The 19388-nt window shown below is 33.4% G+C and overlaps 1 protein-coding gene and 1 pseudogene across 2 annotated transcripts; both read right to left on the bottom strand.

The window, feature by feature from the left end:
- Window positions 1–4298: 4298 nt before the first annotated feature.
- On the bottom strand, window positions 4299–6520 carry LOC142621809 (putative receptor protein kinase ZmPK1; annotated as a pseudogene).
- On the bottom strand, window positions 6391–18012 carry LOC142642007 (protein MRG2-like). Of its 2 annotated transcripts, XM_075816364.1 has the most exons (10): window positions 17745–18012; window positions 17582–17635; window positions 15116–15129; window positions 13942–14087; window positions 11921–11961; window positions 11586–11690; window positions 10641–10720; window positions 9369–9535; window positions 7216–7300; window positions 6391–6796 (listed from the first exon to the last, which is right to left on the bottom strand). In XM_075816364.1, the coding sequence occupies exons 1-10, from the start codon at window positions 17901–17903 to the stop codon at window positions 6715–6717; spliced, it is 933 nt and encodes a 310-aa protein (XP_075672479.1). In that variant the 5' UTR covers window positions 17904–18012; the 3' UTR covers window positions 6391–6714. The 2 variants fall into 2 exon arrangements, with proteins under 2 accessions (XP_075672479.1, XP_075672472.1); XM_075816357.1 differs by lacking the exon at window positions 15116–15129 and having other exon boundaries at window positions 13942–14104.
- Between the last annotated feature and the right edge of the window lie 1376 nt (window positions 18013–19388).

Here is a 19388-nt window from a genome sequence, read left to right as displayed (position 1 = left end):
TGATAGTTCTTGACTGGTGCTCTATGTGTAAGAGGTGTGGGGAGTCGGTGGATCATCTTCTACTTCATTGCACCATAGCTTGGGAGTTGTGGTCTTTGGTTTTCTGTTTGTTTGGCATTCAGTGGGTTATGCCTCGTACTGTTATTGAGGTGTTTGAGGCTTGGCAAGGAAAGTTTGCGCGACATCGTCACATTGATGTTTGGAGATTAGTACCTCACTGCTTGATTTGGTGCATTTGGCGAGAAAGGAATGCTAGAAGTTTTGAGGGCTGTGAACGATCTTTGCTGGAGATTAAGTCTTTTTTCTTACACACACTCTTTGAATGGAGTGTGGTTTTTTCTCATTTTTCTTGTTCTTCATTTTCTATTTTTCTTGACCGTTGTTCTTTTGTTTCTTGATTTTTGTTCCCTTAGTACATCCCCAATGTACTCGCCTTGGCATTTTCTTTTTTATTATTAATAATATTCTTACGTTATTTATCAAAAAAATAAAATGCTCTTCCATACTTATCAAAAAAATAAAATGTTCATCCATAAATCCTTAGTCATGATACCAAACAACAAACATGTAACACAATTAAGAATATATGAAATGCGCTTGATAATGCAAAATATGCTCAAACCATGTAATAAAGTTTTCTTCCTTAAATCCCCTATAGCAGTGATGTAACCATGTAAGAACCAAGAAAGATTATTAAGAAAAAACTTTGGTTGATAAAGCAGAGTATGGCTAGAACAATGACAATGAAAATCAGTCCTGTAACTCATTTATATCCTAGTTAGAATTCCAATAGTTGTGTCATTCTAACAGGTAGTTACATAAAAAAGGGAACAACTATGTACTTGAGTTTCTTTAATATTCAAAGTAAGAATTAACAAATGCACTGAATGCATGCTGAGGCATGTTCCTAGCTGTAAATAAAAATCCTACAAAATTAGGTCAGTGGTTATTTTATACAAATTATTTCTTTTTAATTAATGCAAGTCCTCTTTTATCCAAATTATTGTCTAGGAAATACTTGCAATTATCAGTTAGAGAAGCACACCATAATAGAAAAATAATTTAAGTAGTAGCTATTACGCAGCAAGTGCTTTGACAATATTAATGGACCTCACCCCACACAAAGTGAGGAAGCAATAGTACTAGTAAAATTTTCTTTTATCTCAAAAAAAATCTAAAAAATAATAGTAAAATTTTCATTAAAAAAAAAAAAAAGGAAGCAATAGTAAAATAATATAGAATGACGTATGAGATATGAGACCTCAGGTGCAACTCAACCAAGTTAAACACTTCGTGCTAGTTAGGCTCGGCCCGTTGATTCGAATTTTACAAGTGAGGAAAAGGCTGGGCTTAGCCCAAACTGGGCCCTTAGTGGGCCCAACCCAACAAGGTAAAATGTTCCGTTTGACCTGGCGTTTAAGATATGGGATTATCCACACGTTGCACGCTACACATCTCTCCACCAATTTCAGATTATTTCTATGGTAGGCTTTCAGACCATGGTTTAGGTGTGGTTCACTCTGAAGTCCGAATGGTCTTATTCTTACGCTGAACATTGTGCAATTTTTAATTTATGTCAACCGCAAATATTGTGGGCCTATTATTTTGTGAGAGAGATTTGATATATCATTATAATACTAAATACTTTCTCAAACATCATTATTGATAATTCATTGCTTTGGGAGAGGAGAGTAGCCTACATTACACTATACTCATAGACGTAAATGTCCTTTTAGTCTCTATATTTTGACGGTTTTTCATTTTAGTACCTACATTTTATTTTTATCACTTTTAGTCCCTAAACCAATTAACGCGTGTTATTTTCATCATTTCCGTCAATCAACCAATAGAAATAGCTGAGGTGGCAGCCGGTGGAATAAAAAAAATAATATAATTGCACGGTATATAATGCCACGTCAGTATATAAATTTAAAAAATTAATTTATTAATTTTAATTAAATAAAAAATAGAAATAAAACCAAAAATCACTAAAATTAAGATCTAAAAAGTATTGTGACTCTCTCTGGGAAAACATCACAAACTGGGTTCAAATTATTTTCTTTGGGAAATAAAATTAGCTTTTCTTCTCTCTCTCTCTCTCTCTCTCTCTCTCTCTCTCATGATAACTGGTGGTCCAGTGGCTCATGGTGGCTGTGGTGAGTTGAGATCAGGGTGGATGGGTTAAGATTGGGGTAGGGTGGGTTGAGGTTGGTCTGGGGTTGAGATCGGGGTGGGGTGGGTTGAGATCGGGGTGGGATGGATAGGTTGAGATTAGGGTGGGGTGGGTTGAGGTTGGTCTGGGGTGGGTGGGTTGAGACCAACTAGGGTGGCTGGGGTTGCGCTCGAGGTGGCTGAGTTTGAGCTTGGGTTAAGGTGGATAGGTTATGAGCCAGCTGGGGTGGGTAGAGGTCGGCTTGGGTTTAGGTCAGGCTGCTGGGGGGGGGGGGTTGAGACCGGCTGGGGTGGCTTAAGTCGGGGTGGTTGGGGTCAAGGTTAGGTTGGGGTGGGTGGGTTATGAGTCGGCTGGGGTGGGTAAAGATCGGGGTGGCTGGGGTTAAGACCGAGTTGGGTTTGGTTGTGGCGGTTGGGATGGTGGGTTGTGGTGGTTGTGATGATTTCTCGAATTTGTGGGTTAGTTTCTCGAATTTTTCTAGGTTTGAAATTTATAGGTTTGTTTCTAGGTTTCTTGAATTTGTGGGTTAGTTTCTCGAATTTTTCTGGGTTTGAAATTTATGGGTTTGGTTCTAGGTTTAATGTTTGTATGGAGGGTTTGATTTTTCATGTGGTGTTCTGGGTTTGCAAGAGATTGAGGGTTGGGTTTGGGTTTGTGTTCTTTGTGTTTTGAATCTTTGAAGATTTTTGTGTTTTGTAGATCTATGCCCATTGATTTTACGTGTTCCATGTTAGCATGTTCTTGATTTTTTTAATTTCCTCAGCATTTGATTCGTGTTCTTAGGTTTGATTTTCTGAGTTTGTGTTCTTGTGTTCATAGGCATTTGATTTTATTATTTTTAATTTGTGTTCATAGGCATTTGATTTTATTGTTTTTAATTTTTTTTTTTAGTTAAAATTGACAAATTACTTTTTTTTAAAAATAGATGCTGATGTGGCATTTTTAATAATATTTTAATTCCTCTAGCTGCCATCTCAGCTATTTCTGTCAGTTGACTGATGGAAAGAACGAAAATAACACACGTTAATTGGTTCAGGGACTAAAATTGGTAAAAATAAAATGTATGGACTAAAATGGAAAAACGTCAAAATGTATGGACTAAAAGTGCATTTACGCCATACTCATATGTAGCTAATCATGGAACAAGATAAAAATCAACTATATTTCTTTAGATATTAGAGCTTATGTTTTCTAATTAAATTCAAATATTTAGTTGTATAGACCAACGTAGCATAAACATTGTTATTTTTTTAAGGACAATTAAATTCAATATAGTGATATGTTTGATTTGTCAATTTTGAAACTTTGGGGTTTAATTTGTTTAACCCCTAAATTCTAGAATTTAAATGTAGGTTTCCTCTTTTCTGAGTTAAAATTTTTTGTCTTTCATCTATCGAAGGTTTTTTGGATCATTCCTAGTCAATCAAAAGAAATAAAAAAGTTTTAAGTAAAATTGTTTTAGGCATTTGAACTTTGAATAACTTAACTTTTATTCTAATAATTTCCATATTTTCTCGTACCAACAACCGTCAGTGTGTTTCTTTTGTTACATTATATGTAAGACTTTTCCAAACTATCTTTGAATTATCTAAACCTAAGATACTAAAGTATCTCCAAGCCTTGTTTGAGGTGAATAAATCAAAAGAGTAGGTTATAACTTATAAGGTTTGGATAAGTGTAAGAAGTTTCTAAGCTATCTTTGCATTATCAAAAAATATCTCCGAGTCTTGTTTGAGGTTATTAAAGTCAAAAGAGTAAATTATAAATTTTGGGAAAATGTTAGATTCAAATTTTAACTATTAGGGATTGGGCTGGGCTTGGCCTAAATGGGGAGCCCATAGTGGCCTAAGTCCAACCCAAAATGGTAATATGGATGTTTAATTGGACAAAGCATCATGAGTTTTACACACACACATAAAGCAACTGAAAACAGTGAATTGAAGTCACCATTTTCTAAGAGGATTTTTTTTTTTTTTGCGAATTTATTAGGGGAAACATGCAATTAATTAATAAAAAAGTAACAAACAATTATATATTTGGAATTTTATTTCAAACGCAAAAAATATGAGAACAAACTAATGAGAAAAATCAAAACAAAGCCAAATATAAGAGCCATCATGCCATGTTGGTGGTATACTGGTATTAGGATCCTTTTTATTTTAAGTAGATCCATTTTCACAATGAACAAGCATCTTGGCTACTTGGCTCATGGTAGGTCTTGCATCTTTGTCTTCTTCTACACACTTCAGAGCCACTTCAACCAAGATTTTTACCTTACCCATATCCCATATGCCTTCCATTGTGGGGTCTATTATATCTTCAATCCAGGAAGTAGTAGTTGTTGTAGTTGCCTCTCTGTTCTTTGCCTCCCTAACCCAATTAACCAATCTTGTATGTTCAGCTTCAACTCCAACACCTATAGTGTGGACACCCATTATTGTGCTCTTTCTAGTCACCATCTCTAACACAACAATCTCGTAGCTATAAACATCTACTTAGGAGGTGATGGGTAGATTGAACACCCATTCTAGAGCCATGTAACCTGGAGTTCCTCTCATTCTTGAAAAACTTGAATTGTTGAGATCACCTCTATTCTGTAATTTGGATAAACCAAAATCTGCTACCTTTGGATGATAATTAGAGTCAAGAAGTATGTTTTGAGGCTTCACGTCGCAATGTAAAACCCACTCCAAGCACTCTTCATGTAGATACGCTAGACCTTTTGCAGTACCCAAAGCAATTTCAAACATTTTCCTCCAATCGAGTACGTTAGGAGAGAGGTTTTTAGCCAAAGAACCGTGCTCCAAGTACTCATACACCAAAAGCCTGTGCTTTCCTTCAACACAATAACCCCACATGTCTATCAAGTTCATGTGGTTAAGCCTCCCAATAATGCTTACTTCTGCTAGGACTACGTCCTCTCCTTGGTTGGCTTCATTGAGACGCTTGATTGCTGCGACTCTATTGTTAGACAATACCCCTTTATATACAACACCCCATCCCCATGCATCTATTCCGATCTCTTCAATAAAACCCTTTGTGGCCTTTTTTAGCTCAGCATAGGTAAATTTTCTAAATCCAATGGCAGCAAGAGCATACCCTTGATTGCCTGCACCTGAACTTTTTCGGGTTTTGATCAAAAGACACCACACCACAAAAATACATATGACTTCAAGTCCTCCCACACCATAGGCAAACCAAAGCATGAATTTCACAATCCCATTTTCACGGCTTTTTACATACGTTCTTTCCAATTGTATTGTACCATCCCTCGAGCAATCTAAATTGCATTCTTCTACAAAACTGCTGTACGAAAAGCTATAGTTTTTTGGGAGTCTCAAATAGATATCTTTTTGGAAATCTGGGGAATGATATCCATTCAACAATAGTGACTTAAGGAAACAATCGCCTTTTTCAAATACGTATTGGACTGCTTTGCAATTGTGCAATTGCAAGCATGAATTTGTACAGTGATCTAAGGTGTAATTGGTGAAGTAATCAACATCATACCCGTAGAATTCAACATTAAATAGCAGGAGAAAGACAGACTCGTGTTTGTTGTGAGGGAGATCAAATTTGGGTTCACACCCATAGGACCAGTCAGAACCATTTTTAATCTTGTATCCTGGAAGGCAAGAGCATTTCCTCCCAAAACCAACAACATACTTGCACAGACTGCTGGCCCCACAAACACCATTAATCCTGCAAGTTTTCTGAATGGCTTGCCATGAAAGAACCCAAGTTTGCCTCTCTTTTTCCCAACTATACAATCGAATATTACCATCATAATCAAGCGTCAATCTTCTATGAAGCACTGCTCCATAGTCATTCGACAAAAAAGTAAAATCATCGGATGAACTAAAGCTTCCTAAGGAATTCAGCACTGCAATTGTACTATTGTTATACGTGGTCCTTCCAGCCTCCCAGCTTAAAAGCCACGGCTCAGGCCAATAAATAATAATAATAAATAATTTTTTGTTATTTGTCAAGCGGCCTTTGAATAGAAGTAATCAATTGAATTGTACTCCTGTAATTAATTATTATAATTTATTTTTTTTTATTAAAAAAAACTTATTATAATTTGATTAACTAGAATTTTACAAGAATAAAAATCGTTTTTTCTTGCAAAGGTGAAATAATGTTAAACAGAGTTCGAACAATAACAGTCAATTTGTAAACAAAACTTATATCACATGCAACTTTCTAATACACAGTCCTGTCAGGTAGTCTCATTTCCATTCACCAAATTTCCATCATGAACAATTGTTCGTGCTGTTGCTATCCAAGGCTGTTAGATACTGACATATATCTGGGGTACAGACCTTTACAGGGCAATGTGTCTGGCATACGGCAATGTATGTACCCTCGTTTACAAAGACATTTCAAAACTAATGACATGAAACACAGACATCTGGTTTCTCAAATTTTTTGGAATCCAGGAAAATATCAAATCTAAAAGGTGATTATACATCAACCTAAAGCTCTAGTTCTATGGTATTCTGTACACAATTTGTTGCCAATACATCTTTGACCTAGACATCTTACTTGTCGGTGCTGGTTTCAATATCTTCTGGTGCATGGTAAGTTGAGAGGAAAAATGCACTTCGATGCTTCTGTAAGAACCTGAATCACAAGATGCATAATCTCTCAGGATGAGTATATTGATGATGGAATGGCATTCTTGAAAATTTCAATAAAATGACATGTTTGAGGCAAGTTATCTAAACTTTTTTCCCCTAAACAAAGACTTGGAAGTATAAATAAGGCAACACACTTCACTCTAAAGACACTTTAAATTCATGTAAATAAACCCTTTTTAGTGCTCCAGACAACCAAATCATCACAAACTTCCAAGAAAAAATGTAAGCAACATTAAGTGTGCAAGTTGTTTAAATGTCACCATTCATCACAGTTTTTTATGTTTTTTTTATTTTATAAGTAGTATAAATCATCATATGCAATTATAAAGATTGTATGCTTATACTCTGAATTGTGTTTTTCTCACAGATACATGTTAGAAACGTGGTAATAAGAAGTTATACTTAAGAAACTCGACTAATTCTTGCTGCAGCTCCATCAATGTCTCCTCTTCGATTTTGGCATAGTACAATAACTCAGGGAACTTAACTGCAAATCCCAAAAGAAAAACATTATAAAAATGAAGTAAAGATGACTAGCACTTTTTATAACACCAAAAGGAAACACATATGCCAAAAGATGCTACATCAAGCAGTTCTAGTCTAGGAATATTCACAATTAAAAACAACAGCACATGTCCAGCAACAGTAGCAATCCACATTTACAGTCATCAATTACTCTGCAAATCCAACAAGCACCACAATATTTGTTAGGCAATATGATAAATATTCAAAATGTCTTAGTTGTCCAAAATCAGTATAAAACATACACATATATCTCGGAGATCAATCATCAGCCAATAATTCCTTTTCCATTTTTAACTAACTTTTGAGAAAGAAAAAATCAATTTGATATCATATGAGTTGACATCTTTTATATCTCAAGCTACACATTTAAAATCAGCAATAGACAAGTTTTTGTAAGTAGTAATAGACAAGTCCAAAACTGAATATCCTAGATATAGCTGGCACCATATCTTCTTCTTTTTGGTAAGTAAGAAAAAATTTATTAAAAAAGGCTACTTCGTCAAATTACCAAATTAAACTAGTGATAAATATTAATTAATAAAAATGTAGTTTAAAATAATTTCCATTGTAACATTTAAGAATATTCAAAAACTTGCATAGAAACATTGATCAGCTAGGACTTCGGTAATATAAGATCTTTTAAGATATCAAATGATGCAATTCACTACACAAACTCATAATTAAGCTAATAAGGGTAAATCTACCAAACATTCACGCATCTTCCTTGTTTTAGCATTAGATACAAAAATAGTTTTAAACTGAGAACAGAAACCAAACTGCACATAAACCACTCAAAACTAAATGAATTCAAAAATTTTGATAAAAATCGGTCACAAAAGGGCAAGAGGAAGAATTTTTGGGACTGTTTCAAGATCAGCTCAATGCAATTGATGATTATTGGACAAGTGCTACCATCGACTACCAGAAAATGTACTAGCATAGATTAACATATGTAAACAGTCATTTCCATTTTCCATAACTCACGGTCTCCTAGCATATTTTATGATGCAGGGAGCACAAAAACAATTTTATTTAATGTAGTCTTATTTAGTTTTAGAAGTCAATTTTATTTTTACTATTGGTCCATTGGATTTTATTTTAGGTCATATTAGTTCATTAAGTTATTGGCATTTTACTTAATTTCCTAGAGTAAAGGTTATTTATGAATTCAATAATTGGGCTTTGGCCCAAGTCAGTTAAGAATTAAGGTTGAATCCCAGTAGTCTATATAAGTAGCTATTGTACTCCAATGGAAACAAGTTGAATTAAAATTTCTATTGCAATTTTCCAATGGCATGGTGCTGATTCCTAAGTTCATTTTCCAATGGGTGTTGTTGGCACTAGCAATATCATCAAATTTCATTAAAATTAGCAGAAATACCTCATAAAGCAAACCAGAAGGGAGGTAAGTGTTACAAAATAAACCATAGAATAGTTTCATGTTTTTTAAAAATTAAAAAACAATTGATAGGTAAAAATAATATAGTTTCCTGTTTTAAGGGTATACCACAGGGATGGTGTGTGTAATTTATCCTTATTTTTATTTTTCTATTCATTTGTTTATTCTCAGTTCCCTATAAGAATTTTGTGCTGCATCATTTTATTTATACAGAACCCCTGATATATATAAAGTTTAGCTTTAGTAGAAGATATACAGACCAGACAGTTGTCTAAAAACTTATCCTGGTAGAAGTAGAACTCTGCCAGCCAGTCAATTTTGATAGGAACATGGCAGGAAGAATTACTCATTTAGCCAGCCCTATTGCCCTCAACATGTTTAATAAATGTCGAAACTTCCACATTCTACATAATTATGATACAGCTGGTTATGAAAACAATAAGCATTAATATATTTAAGGTAAAAAAACTAGAATCATCCCACAAATCAAACTTCACAAAAGAGACGCAACATCTGTTGATTAATTTAGTTAAAATATAATAAATCATGCTTATTGCTATTTAAAACACAGAAAAAGCAACAAATTTTCCTAAGCAAATAATTGACTTCTAGCATAAAAGGATAAACATACCAAAGAGGCGCAATAGATGTTCAGCACCATATACAGTTGAAGGAGGACCAACTGAAATTGCTTCATTATATTGCCTACGCTCACTTTTATATAGAAGCATTGCTGGCAATGCTTTGTCAAAGTAACATCGTAATCCTTTCAGAATTTCTCCCACTGAATCAGCTATCCTATATCCATTTAATTAAGTTACAGAGAAAGAACAATGACAACACACAAAAACGTGAACACCAGAACACTAACAATAGGTAATAACCAAGACACGAATGCATCAATTCCAAAATCATGATTTAAAAGAACTTCACACACAACAAAAAATTGCATAGGAAAGTAATGTCTAAATACAGAAGTTGCAAGATGCATCAACAGTAAGTTTAACACTTGAGGGCATTTACACCAAGGTGCTCTTTTTCACATTTCTCTGGCCTTCAGGACTAGATACAGTAATGCAGACTATATCAATGCACAACCTCTTTTTAAACACTCTAATCTAAATGATTGCTAAATGAACCATTATTGTGTTTTATTTTAAAATTTTCTTATAAGATTAAATTGGTTAGAAGATTGCTATAAAACTCACTATGGTCTATGCTACAAATTGTTGGACACTTAAAAAGCAATATATTCATACATGAGTGTAGTTGAAATTAGAATGCTAAGATGGATAGGCAGAAATACTAGGAAATATAAGATAAAGAATGATGCCATCCATTCAAATGTAAAAATGATTAATATGCAAAATAGTAGATAACAATGGTTTGGCCATGTGCATGAGACTGATTAACGCACATGTTAAAGAGAATGTTTAATTCATTTTGATGGAGTGAAAATTAAGTAGAGGGAGGATAAAATGGGTATAAATAGTGAAGAAATACTATTAAACCGGGAGGTGACAAAGAATCTACAGTATGGCAGAAAACAATACATGGGGTCAACACCCCGATTAGTTGAAGAGGTTCATAGCCAACCCCAATTTGATTTAAATTAAGGCTTAGTTGGGTTGAGTCTTCAAAAGCTAGTTCTATAAAAAGAAGCCATACAAAAATCAAAAACCACTTATTTTAAAGAATAAGTCAGTTGATGATGCATTTTGTGAAAATCCAGCACAAAAAAAACTAGTGTAGTATATTACAGGTAAAGAAATAGGTGCCAGGTAAACATTACAACAAAATAAATTCTGTAAATTATGGTCCACTATACAATAAAGACTTGAAATTTAGCAAGCCAAAAAGTAAAAGACTGAGAAGTGGCCAAAAAAACAGGGAATGAACTTACGAGTTATCCTTCTTTAACCTGTAACCAAGATACTTCTTCAATATTTCATCAACATTTGGGGCACGTGGAAGTTTAACAAGCTGCAAGAGAGAACATAAACCAAAATCTTTTACAAGTGATAAATACATTAAAAAAAATAAAAAACCAAAATATACAAAAATAAACTAGAAATTAAAATAATGATTAACTGGTAATGCTTAGTTAGTCATTTGCAACATATTTAGTTGCTTAATTAATGATTGATATTAGAAACTCATTGCATACATATGGTATTTCATATTATAAAATGTTCTTCCATACTTATAAAAAAAATAGAATGTTCATCCATAAGTCCTTAGTCATGAAACCACACAACAAACATGTAACACAATTAAGAATGAAATGCGCTTGATAATGCAAAATATGCTCAAACCATGTAACAAAGTTTTCTTCCATAAATCCCCTATAGCAGTGATGTAACCATGTAAGAACCAAGAAAGATTATTAAGAAAAAACTTTGGTTGATAAAGCAGAGTATGGCTAGAACAATGACAATGAAAATCAGTCCTGTGACTCATTTATATCCTAGTTAGAATTCCAATAGTTGTGTCTAACAGGTAGTTACATTAGGTACCAGGTAGTTGGTTATCAATGATAAAAAAGGGAACAACTATGTACATGAGTTTCTTTAATATTCAAAGTAAGAATTAACAAATGCACTGAATGCATGCTGAGGCATGTTCCTAGCTGTAAATAAAAATCCCACAAAATTAGGTCAGTGGCTAAGATATAGAGGTTGATTAAACCATGGGAAAAGGGAAGAAAAAAGAAAAAAAAAAGAATCAATTCACTAACTCAAGCAAGTCTACTGAAGCATTTTACAGCAACCACGTTCCAACACCAAATTAGGCATCATCTGAAGACTAGAAATCTCAAATGTACAGTAAAACATAGAGGATATGGTACCTTGCCTAAATGAGTAATAAAGTCACAATCATCAACTAATTGCTTCTTTAGTGGTGGTGGAATTTGGATATTCGCAAGCTTGTCCAGTGGTATCATGCCTTTCTCCTAACAGTTCATAAACAATTGACTCAATAAAAAGATAGCAAACTAACAATTAATTATCAAGGGAAAAAGAAACCAAACTAACAATGGAAAAGCTAACAAGATCTTGAATGAAGTAAAGAAAATCATCTGGCTGATAATGAACTATCAAACTGATGCATCTTAATTAATCAGGATTTATGCAAAAAGCACATAATCATGCATGGGCAAAATGGAAGTGTTTTAGGCTATACCTTACTAGCAGAGTCATTCTTTCGCTTCTTAACTCTAGCTGCTGCATACAATTTCCCAGAGTAGCTTAGAAAAAAAGCAAAGAACAATATCTCTTTTAAAAATAAATAAATAAATATAAATAAAAATAAAAAAACCTATTCAGTGAATGATGGTGATCAGTTGAGATAGAAGTTAACAAAAACCAGGGATTTTACTATCCGTTCATATTATCATAAGTTACATGGCTTTTCTTCCGTTGTGTTTCCCTAGAAAGGTATTTGAAGGTTAAGGCATCTCGGCGTGTCTCTTTCTTTGTTTGGACAGCTACATGAGATAGGATCCTCACTGGAGACAACTTCAGGCTTAGGGGCTTTGACTTCGTTGACTGGTGCATTATGTGTCGGTGCTGTAGTGAAACAGTGGATCATTTGTTGTTACATTGTGGAAAAGCTTATCAACTGTGGTGTTTTGTCTTTAGGATTTTTGGGATTTTATGGGTTCCCTCATGTACGGTGTCAGATTTTCTATTTAGTTGGTGGAACTGGTTAGGGAAGCATTCATCTTACATTTGGAACCTAGTTCCGTTGTGTTTGATGTGGTGTATTTGGAGGGAACACAATCGGCGGACGTTTGAGGATTTGGATAAATCTGAGGACCAACTGATTGCTCTCTTTTCTGATTCCCTTTTTGATTGGGCTAGGGCTTGGGGACTCACATCTAGTGACTCTCTTCCTCTATTCCTTAGCTCTCTTCTTCTTTGTAATTAATGTTTTTCTATGTTTTCACTTTTTTTTCTTTCTTGTACTTTTGTTATGCTGGTGCTAATTTGCATCTAGCAATTTTTTGAATGTACTTTTTCTTACCTATCAAAAAAAAAAGACAGATATTTGGAAATTGCAGTCAAAAAGGGGTTTTTTTATTTTTCATTTTTTTCCTTTCTGTCAAAGATAAGACCAGATGTACCTGTTGACTGATATGCCTTCAGTGTCATTCACAAATTAAAAATTGCAAAATAATAATAATTTGTGTACAGACGGGCTTCTATATATGTTCTGAATATCAATGAAGGCTCTTAAGAAAAATCAATAGTCAATGCCATATATCAGATGATCAGAATGACAGTATCCTATGTTAAACACCAGCGGCCAAGCCTGGCAAGCTGCAAATTATTGTCAAAAGGCAGTGGATTCTGTTCATGTTCTTTTCTTCAGAAAATGATTATATTACGAGGTTGTTATTTTGAAATACTCATTCTTCCCCCAATCATCAGGTTTCTTCCTACAAAAAAAGTACCTAGGCACATGTATATTCATGCCTACATGCATGCCTAAGATAATAAACTTGCTTATGTGTACTATCAGATATACAAAAAACTGGAAGGTGACAAATGGAAAGCACATTATCCAAGATTAAAGGAGACAAGATGGGAGCCCACCCCTGCCTGATCCATTGATTTGTATGAATTTTTTTTACAAGTTTACACACAAACTATGAGTGTAATAGAGCATCCATCGCCAAAAGGATGACCCTAAGAAAATCTCCTTGCTTTTCTCATGTTACAATCCCCTTAACATGGAACCCGCTTCTCAGTCCAAGCACCCAATGGGCTTCAAACCCTCAACCTTACCCTCCACTCTTTCTTATGGAGCGAGAAGGTGCCATTTGAAGTACAGCTCATTGCTTTTAATTGATATTGGCTAATCCCCTTAAAGCCACAGTATATTAATTCATCATGTTTCACTTGGGGGAAAATCGTCACATCCAACAAAAAACATTTAATACTTAGCAATTCTAACAACTCTTTGCCTTTCCCGCTCCACTAAAGTTGTCTTAATATGAAAGAGTCACAGAAATTCTTATAGCACTTCCATAATTATAAGTTTCCAATCCCAACATAATCCAATATATAAAAATTTTCTTTCCATTACCACTTGAGCTCCATGCCAGAGGCCACAATCAATGTGGAGACCTAAAGGGAAGAACAAAAAATATCGATATTCGAGTTAAAATAGTAAGCAATGAGCAAGAGAGTAAATCTAACCATTGGGGCTTTTTGGTATAATCTGTAACGCTCGCACTTGCTTTGTATTCTTGTCTATGCTCTGCTTCTGGTTAAGGGCCTGCTGCTTCTGCACATTTTCCTCAGTGAACTTCAACAAACGATCCAAGCCTACCCATTCATCCCAGCTGTTGAAAAACAAAGCCTAAAAAAATTAAGACTTCCCAGGAGTTCATAAGCACAAGGTAAGCCACAAAAATTTGGAGAAGCTTGAGTACATTTTCCATCTCTCATAAAACCTCTGTCCTCTCTCCCTCTAAATATAGTATATTTCTAAAGTAAACATATTCAAAAGCTCTAGTAATAATATATTCCATGGTCTAATACATATGCCAAACAATAAAAGAAATCAAGATCACCATAAAAATTCAAGAACATGGCCTCAATGTGATTCAAATGAAAGTCACAAAAACATTTTGAGGTCTCACAAATCTTAGAAGCAAACTTTGAATGACCGATGTGCTGCAACAAAGCGTACAAATGCAAAACTTTCGGATTATACAAAAAAATTTCATCATTTGAATGCACAAATATACACATCTCATTTAAATGCTTGGTTTCCTGGTAAGGCTTTCAAGATAGTCTTATTTAACACAAAAAAAAATTGCGGATGGAAATTTTGCAACCCTCTGTCTGGCTACTTAAACATTGAACAGATAAAAAAGAATGAAAATTTCTAAAAGAATCAACAAAAACATATGGATAGTTGCATATTGTGATTGGAGATAAAGACCATTGCACCCAAAATGAAAAATGCAGAAGTGCTAGATCCATTATTTGTGAGGTATAATACTTATTAGAAAAATTATTTGGAGGTAAAAAATGTGCAATGTTATGTTAGAAAAATATTAAAAATAAAAAACCAGGAAAAAAAGGGGGGGGGGGGGTGGTTGACAAGAGCTATAGCATTGAGATTTGGAATTCAAAAAAAACCGTATCTAAAATATCAGAATGAGAAAGAAGTGTTGAACCATTATCTGTGAAGTAAAACATAAAATCTATATTTATAAAAAATAAAAACAATACCTACACCTCCAGTTTCAACTACCAACTGCCAGCACATTAAATCAGAATTCAGAAATTTTAAGATGTCAGGTACATTTTTTTTCTACTTAATAAATTATATGTCAGGTACTTTACGGAGCATTGTACTCACTTTTTGTTCCAGCCCTGCACAAGAGAAAGCGAGCATGCTGTTAGGAATATAATTAACTAATAATTCTAAAACAAGATCGCCATAGAAGGACAAGTGACATTGCAGGGAAATGACTCACATAAAGGACATGAAACCTAGCATGACACATTTAAAACATGGAGATGAAGCGGCAACATCAGGATTCGAAAACAGAACTAGAGCATGATTCATGAAGATTGCTACTGTTAGAAAGATTTAAATAACAAGATAATGCCTGGAGATTTATTGATAAGTCGTAGACAGTTGAGGATGTAGCTCCATATGGCAACAATAAGTCAATAACCAAGTATAAATATAATTGTCAAGAACACAAGTATAAATAGAAGATTCTTATCTCAAAGCATTGATTCTTATCTCAAAGCAAGACGCACATGCAAGACACGTTTCAATATTGTAGTTGTTACTAATTTGCATTGATTCACAAAACGTGTTATTTCCTTAGCTGTCACATGGTTAAGTATTTTTCATCGATTTAATTGTTACTTAGCATTTCCTGATATTCCATGTAGTCCAATCTAATTACCATCAATATCCTTTTTCAAAATGAAGTCAGAGTATGAAATAAAAGCCACATTACAACTACATAGATACTAAGCCTGTGTTTGGTTGGACGGAAATTATTTTCTGAAAAATAAATTATTTTCTAAGTGTTTGGTTGTGTTCCTGAAAATGGTTATGGAAAAAATATTTTCTATTACTATCTCACATTTTCTGATCTCCAAAGCACATATATAATAAAAATAAATAAAGGAAAATTTTAGATAAAAAATTTATGATCAGAACATTAGTGGGGGTAGAGGTTCCGTTGATAAGTTTTAGGTGAAGCAAAAAATGATTTACAAAAAATGAAAGCATAAATTAATTTCCGTCGTAAGTGTCTTTACTTTATGGCACTGGCGGCTCTCCATGTTACTCAAGGTGGTCACATGACCACCCTGAATTGATTTTTATATATATAATACCTTAAAATTTTTGAATTTTAACTTAATATGGGTTGTTGACCACCCTAGAAAAAAATCTTGACCACCTTGAAAAAAATTGAACACCCTAAATAAAAATTTGAGTCCATTAAAAAAAAATTTTGATCTCTCCAAAATTTTGGTTCGTTGAAGGTTGAACCAAAGACTTTCAAAAAATGCAAATTTTACAATATTTCCACAACAGTTTCACAAATAAATCTTTAGTAATTAAGTTGTTATTGGTTGTTATTAGTGGACAAAAAATTGATTTCTGTGGTAGGCTCAAATTAGAACTTGTAAAAACTGCTCTTCTAAGATTTGTTGTAAAAGTGTCGTGAAAATATTGTAAACGTAACACTTCTCAAAAATTTCCCAATCAAATACAATTACCCCAATAACCCAAATCAAATGTTTAATTGTGATTTTTAGATTGTGTTCTCAAAAGACACATCTTTTCAAATAGCTAGTCTATTAGTGTTTATTTTAGTCTTTAGCTGAATTTGTTGGATTTATGTGATATTTAGTACAGACGCATATGCACTAAATTAAGTGATGCCTGAATACTTTATTGAATATGATTAATATAACAGTTGAATGCCTAGACTGAATATATTGAATGAACTTATAGTTTAGCCTTTATTATTTTGCCCCATGAACAAATTTCTTATAAGAAAATCACTTGTATTGCAAGATTAATATTCTAAGCAAATATGTATTGACTTTAATAATTTTCTTTCAAATCATTAGGCTATGAGAAAATTTCTCATCTTTTCATCCTAATGATCAAGTTGAAAAAAGAAGCGCATATTTACAAAGAGGTCTTGTCAACTTCTTGGCCATGATTTCCCTTAAAAAGAAATTAATGGAGCATTGTGTTGATTTAATACTAATTACTTTAAAGAATACAAAAATTGCTTGGAATAGATCATAAAAAAAGATGATGTATTTTGTTAATATTGTTACTTATTAGGCAAGATGTTTGTAATTGGATGGAATATCAATAGTTTAATAATTATTTGGATGTATACATTGAAAATGATGCAGTTGATAGAATCATAGAATTGATAACGAAACTATCATACATCAATTTCATAATATGAAAACTCGTAGAATAAAATTTTAAAGATTTATGTATTTACACTTTTTTTGTGGTATCCATATATTCAAATTTTATTTTATTAAATTTTTTTTAATTTAAGTTTTTTAATGACTACGTGGCTCTGCTTTATGTTCAACCGAAAAACTGACCAATATTTTCCTTCGCCCCCAACCCCGTATATGCTGAAACTATTTTCCGGAAATCAATTTCAAAACACCGCCTAAGTACATAAATACAAACGCAATCAACATACAATAAGTTTCTATCAAAATATATATACACACACACAATGAATCAATAACAGAATTATAATCATTGATGAAGAACATTTAAAAATATGAAATAATAACAAAGAAATCAAGAACTTACAAGGTAATGCACGAAAAACCTCCACTCCCTGTTTCGGTACTCAATTTTTTTCACCTTGCAAAATCAAAACGAGCATTAACAACGCAGAGTCAACAAAAAAAATCCGAAAACAAAGAACGCAAAAAGCAATCATTATTTATTTTTATTTTTTTGGTATCTTTACCTTGGCTTCGTAAATGAGAGAGCTATGAAAAGCGAGGACTTTCTCTCCTTCAGAGAAAGGAGCGGAATCGATGTTAGGAGCGGAATCGGGATCGTCGTCTACGTCCATATCGGACTCGGTGGCCGACGAGTCACTGATCAAAGCTTCAGTGCTCGCCATTTTTGATCGCTGTGATGAAAATTTGGGGGTTTTGTGCGTGTGTGAGTAAAAGAATCAAGAATCTTTGGGTTGCGTTCTTTGTGACTTGCCTTTCTTTTTTTCAGTGTACTTATTAGTACTTCAGTTATTTCTCTGAGGAAGAAAAAATAAATAAATAAAAAAACTTTGATTCTAGCGCCTAAATTGAAACAACAATGTTAAGCACGGCCGCTGGCCGTTTATCCAGGTCTTAACCAACGACTTGTCGTTTATTCAAGTTCACAAACAACACTTTTTCTTTTTCTTTTTTTTTTCTTTTTTATGGTTGGTAGGGTGGATAAGTGGAGAAATAAAAAAATTATTTTGTTTGCTTGAAGAAAAAAAATGAAATGATGGAAAAGATAATTTATATAAATTTACTTTTATACCCTTATTACATGATACATTTAAAATAATAATAATTTTAATTAAGATTTTATTTTATAAATCTAACAATATAGATATTACCACACCATTTAAAATTTTACATAACATGACAATTTGTACACTTTTAAATTCATAAGATTTATTCATCTTTATTGTTTTTCATGCGTGCTCACTAAGTCACTAGTGACTATTGGACTATAGCTTCACTAAATTTATGACCAAATATTCTCCAATGCTAGTTCGAAGGGATGGAAATTCCTCTAATAAGAAGTCATTATGTATACTTTTTTTCTATGTGTACTTTTAATCATATAGTTTATTTAATAATCAAATAGTTCATATGATTAAAATGCTCTTAATTTATCAATTGATTGGCACATAATACAGATGTGATTTTAGGGGGAACTTCTTTTTCTTTTTTTTGATGAAATTTTTTTTTTTTTTTATGTATTCTATATGCTTTACTATTTTAGTTTAATGGTTCTGATGATGATCCAATTACTAATTTGGGTGCCCATGGGCCATGGCTCCTTCCATATATATCTTGGTGTTGATATGAGGGAGCCATATTAGTTTCTTTAAGATCCTAGCAAAGAACCTCTATCCAAATCTACAAAGTTCAAACTCCATCCTTGGACCAAAACAATAATAATAGGTCACTTAAAACGGGCATTTTGCTTAGAAAATGTATTGAGGAAGTCATGCTATGAGAGAAGTATGCATTAACAGTGAAGGGCAATATGAAAATGGCTACAATTATCACTGTTGCTAATCTAGTCCAGATTTTGTGCTTCCTCGTTTTGCTGGGTCATTGTGTATATATCCGTGTTCACCTTATATATTATTTTACGTATTCAACTTAGATTGTCTTAACTATAATTGCAACCTCACAGCATTTCTTTATAGTTTGTTCTAGTCTTCACTTTGACTGCATTGAAAGGAAAAAAAAAAACACGAAGAAAGCAGCCAGGGTTTTATACATGTCCCCATCGTTTTGAAATTTGTAGTCCTACTACCGTCTTACTTTGTTGGCAATGATGGCAATCTCTCATTCTTTGTATCTTTGGACATTTTTTTCCC

Source organism: Castanea sativa, chromosome 1 (genome assembly GCF_040712315.1).
Source record: "Castanea sativa cultivar Marrone di Chiusa Pesio chromosome 1, ASM4071231v1".
NCBI lineage: Eukaryota > Viridiplantae > Streptophyta > Magnoliopsida > Fagales > Fagaceae > Castanea > Castanea sativa.
Note: the sequence above shows the minus strand (reverse complement) of the source record. Positions and strands in the feature narration are given on the sequence as shown.

Bases quoted from the DNA above. Each gene is read 5' to 3' on its own strand.
- LOC142642007 (XM_075816357.1), bottom strand. From the start codon at position 17,903: ATGGCGAGCACTGAAGCTTTGATCAGTGACTCGTCGGCCACCGAGTCC. The intron at 14,105-17,581 runs GTAAGTTCTTGA...TAATTTTTTTAG, and splicing joins GGTTTTTCGTGCATTACCTT to GCTTTGTTTTTCAACAGCTG. The intron at 10,721-11,585 runs GTACCATATCCT...TCTCTCTTGCAG, and splicing joins TTATTACTCATTTAGGCAAG to CTTGTTAAACTTCCACGTGC.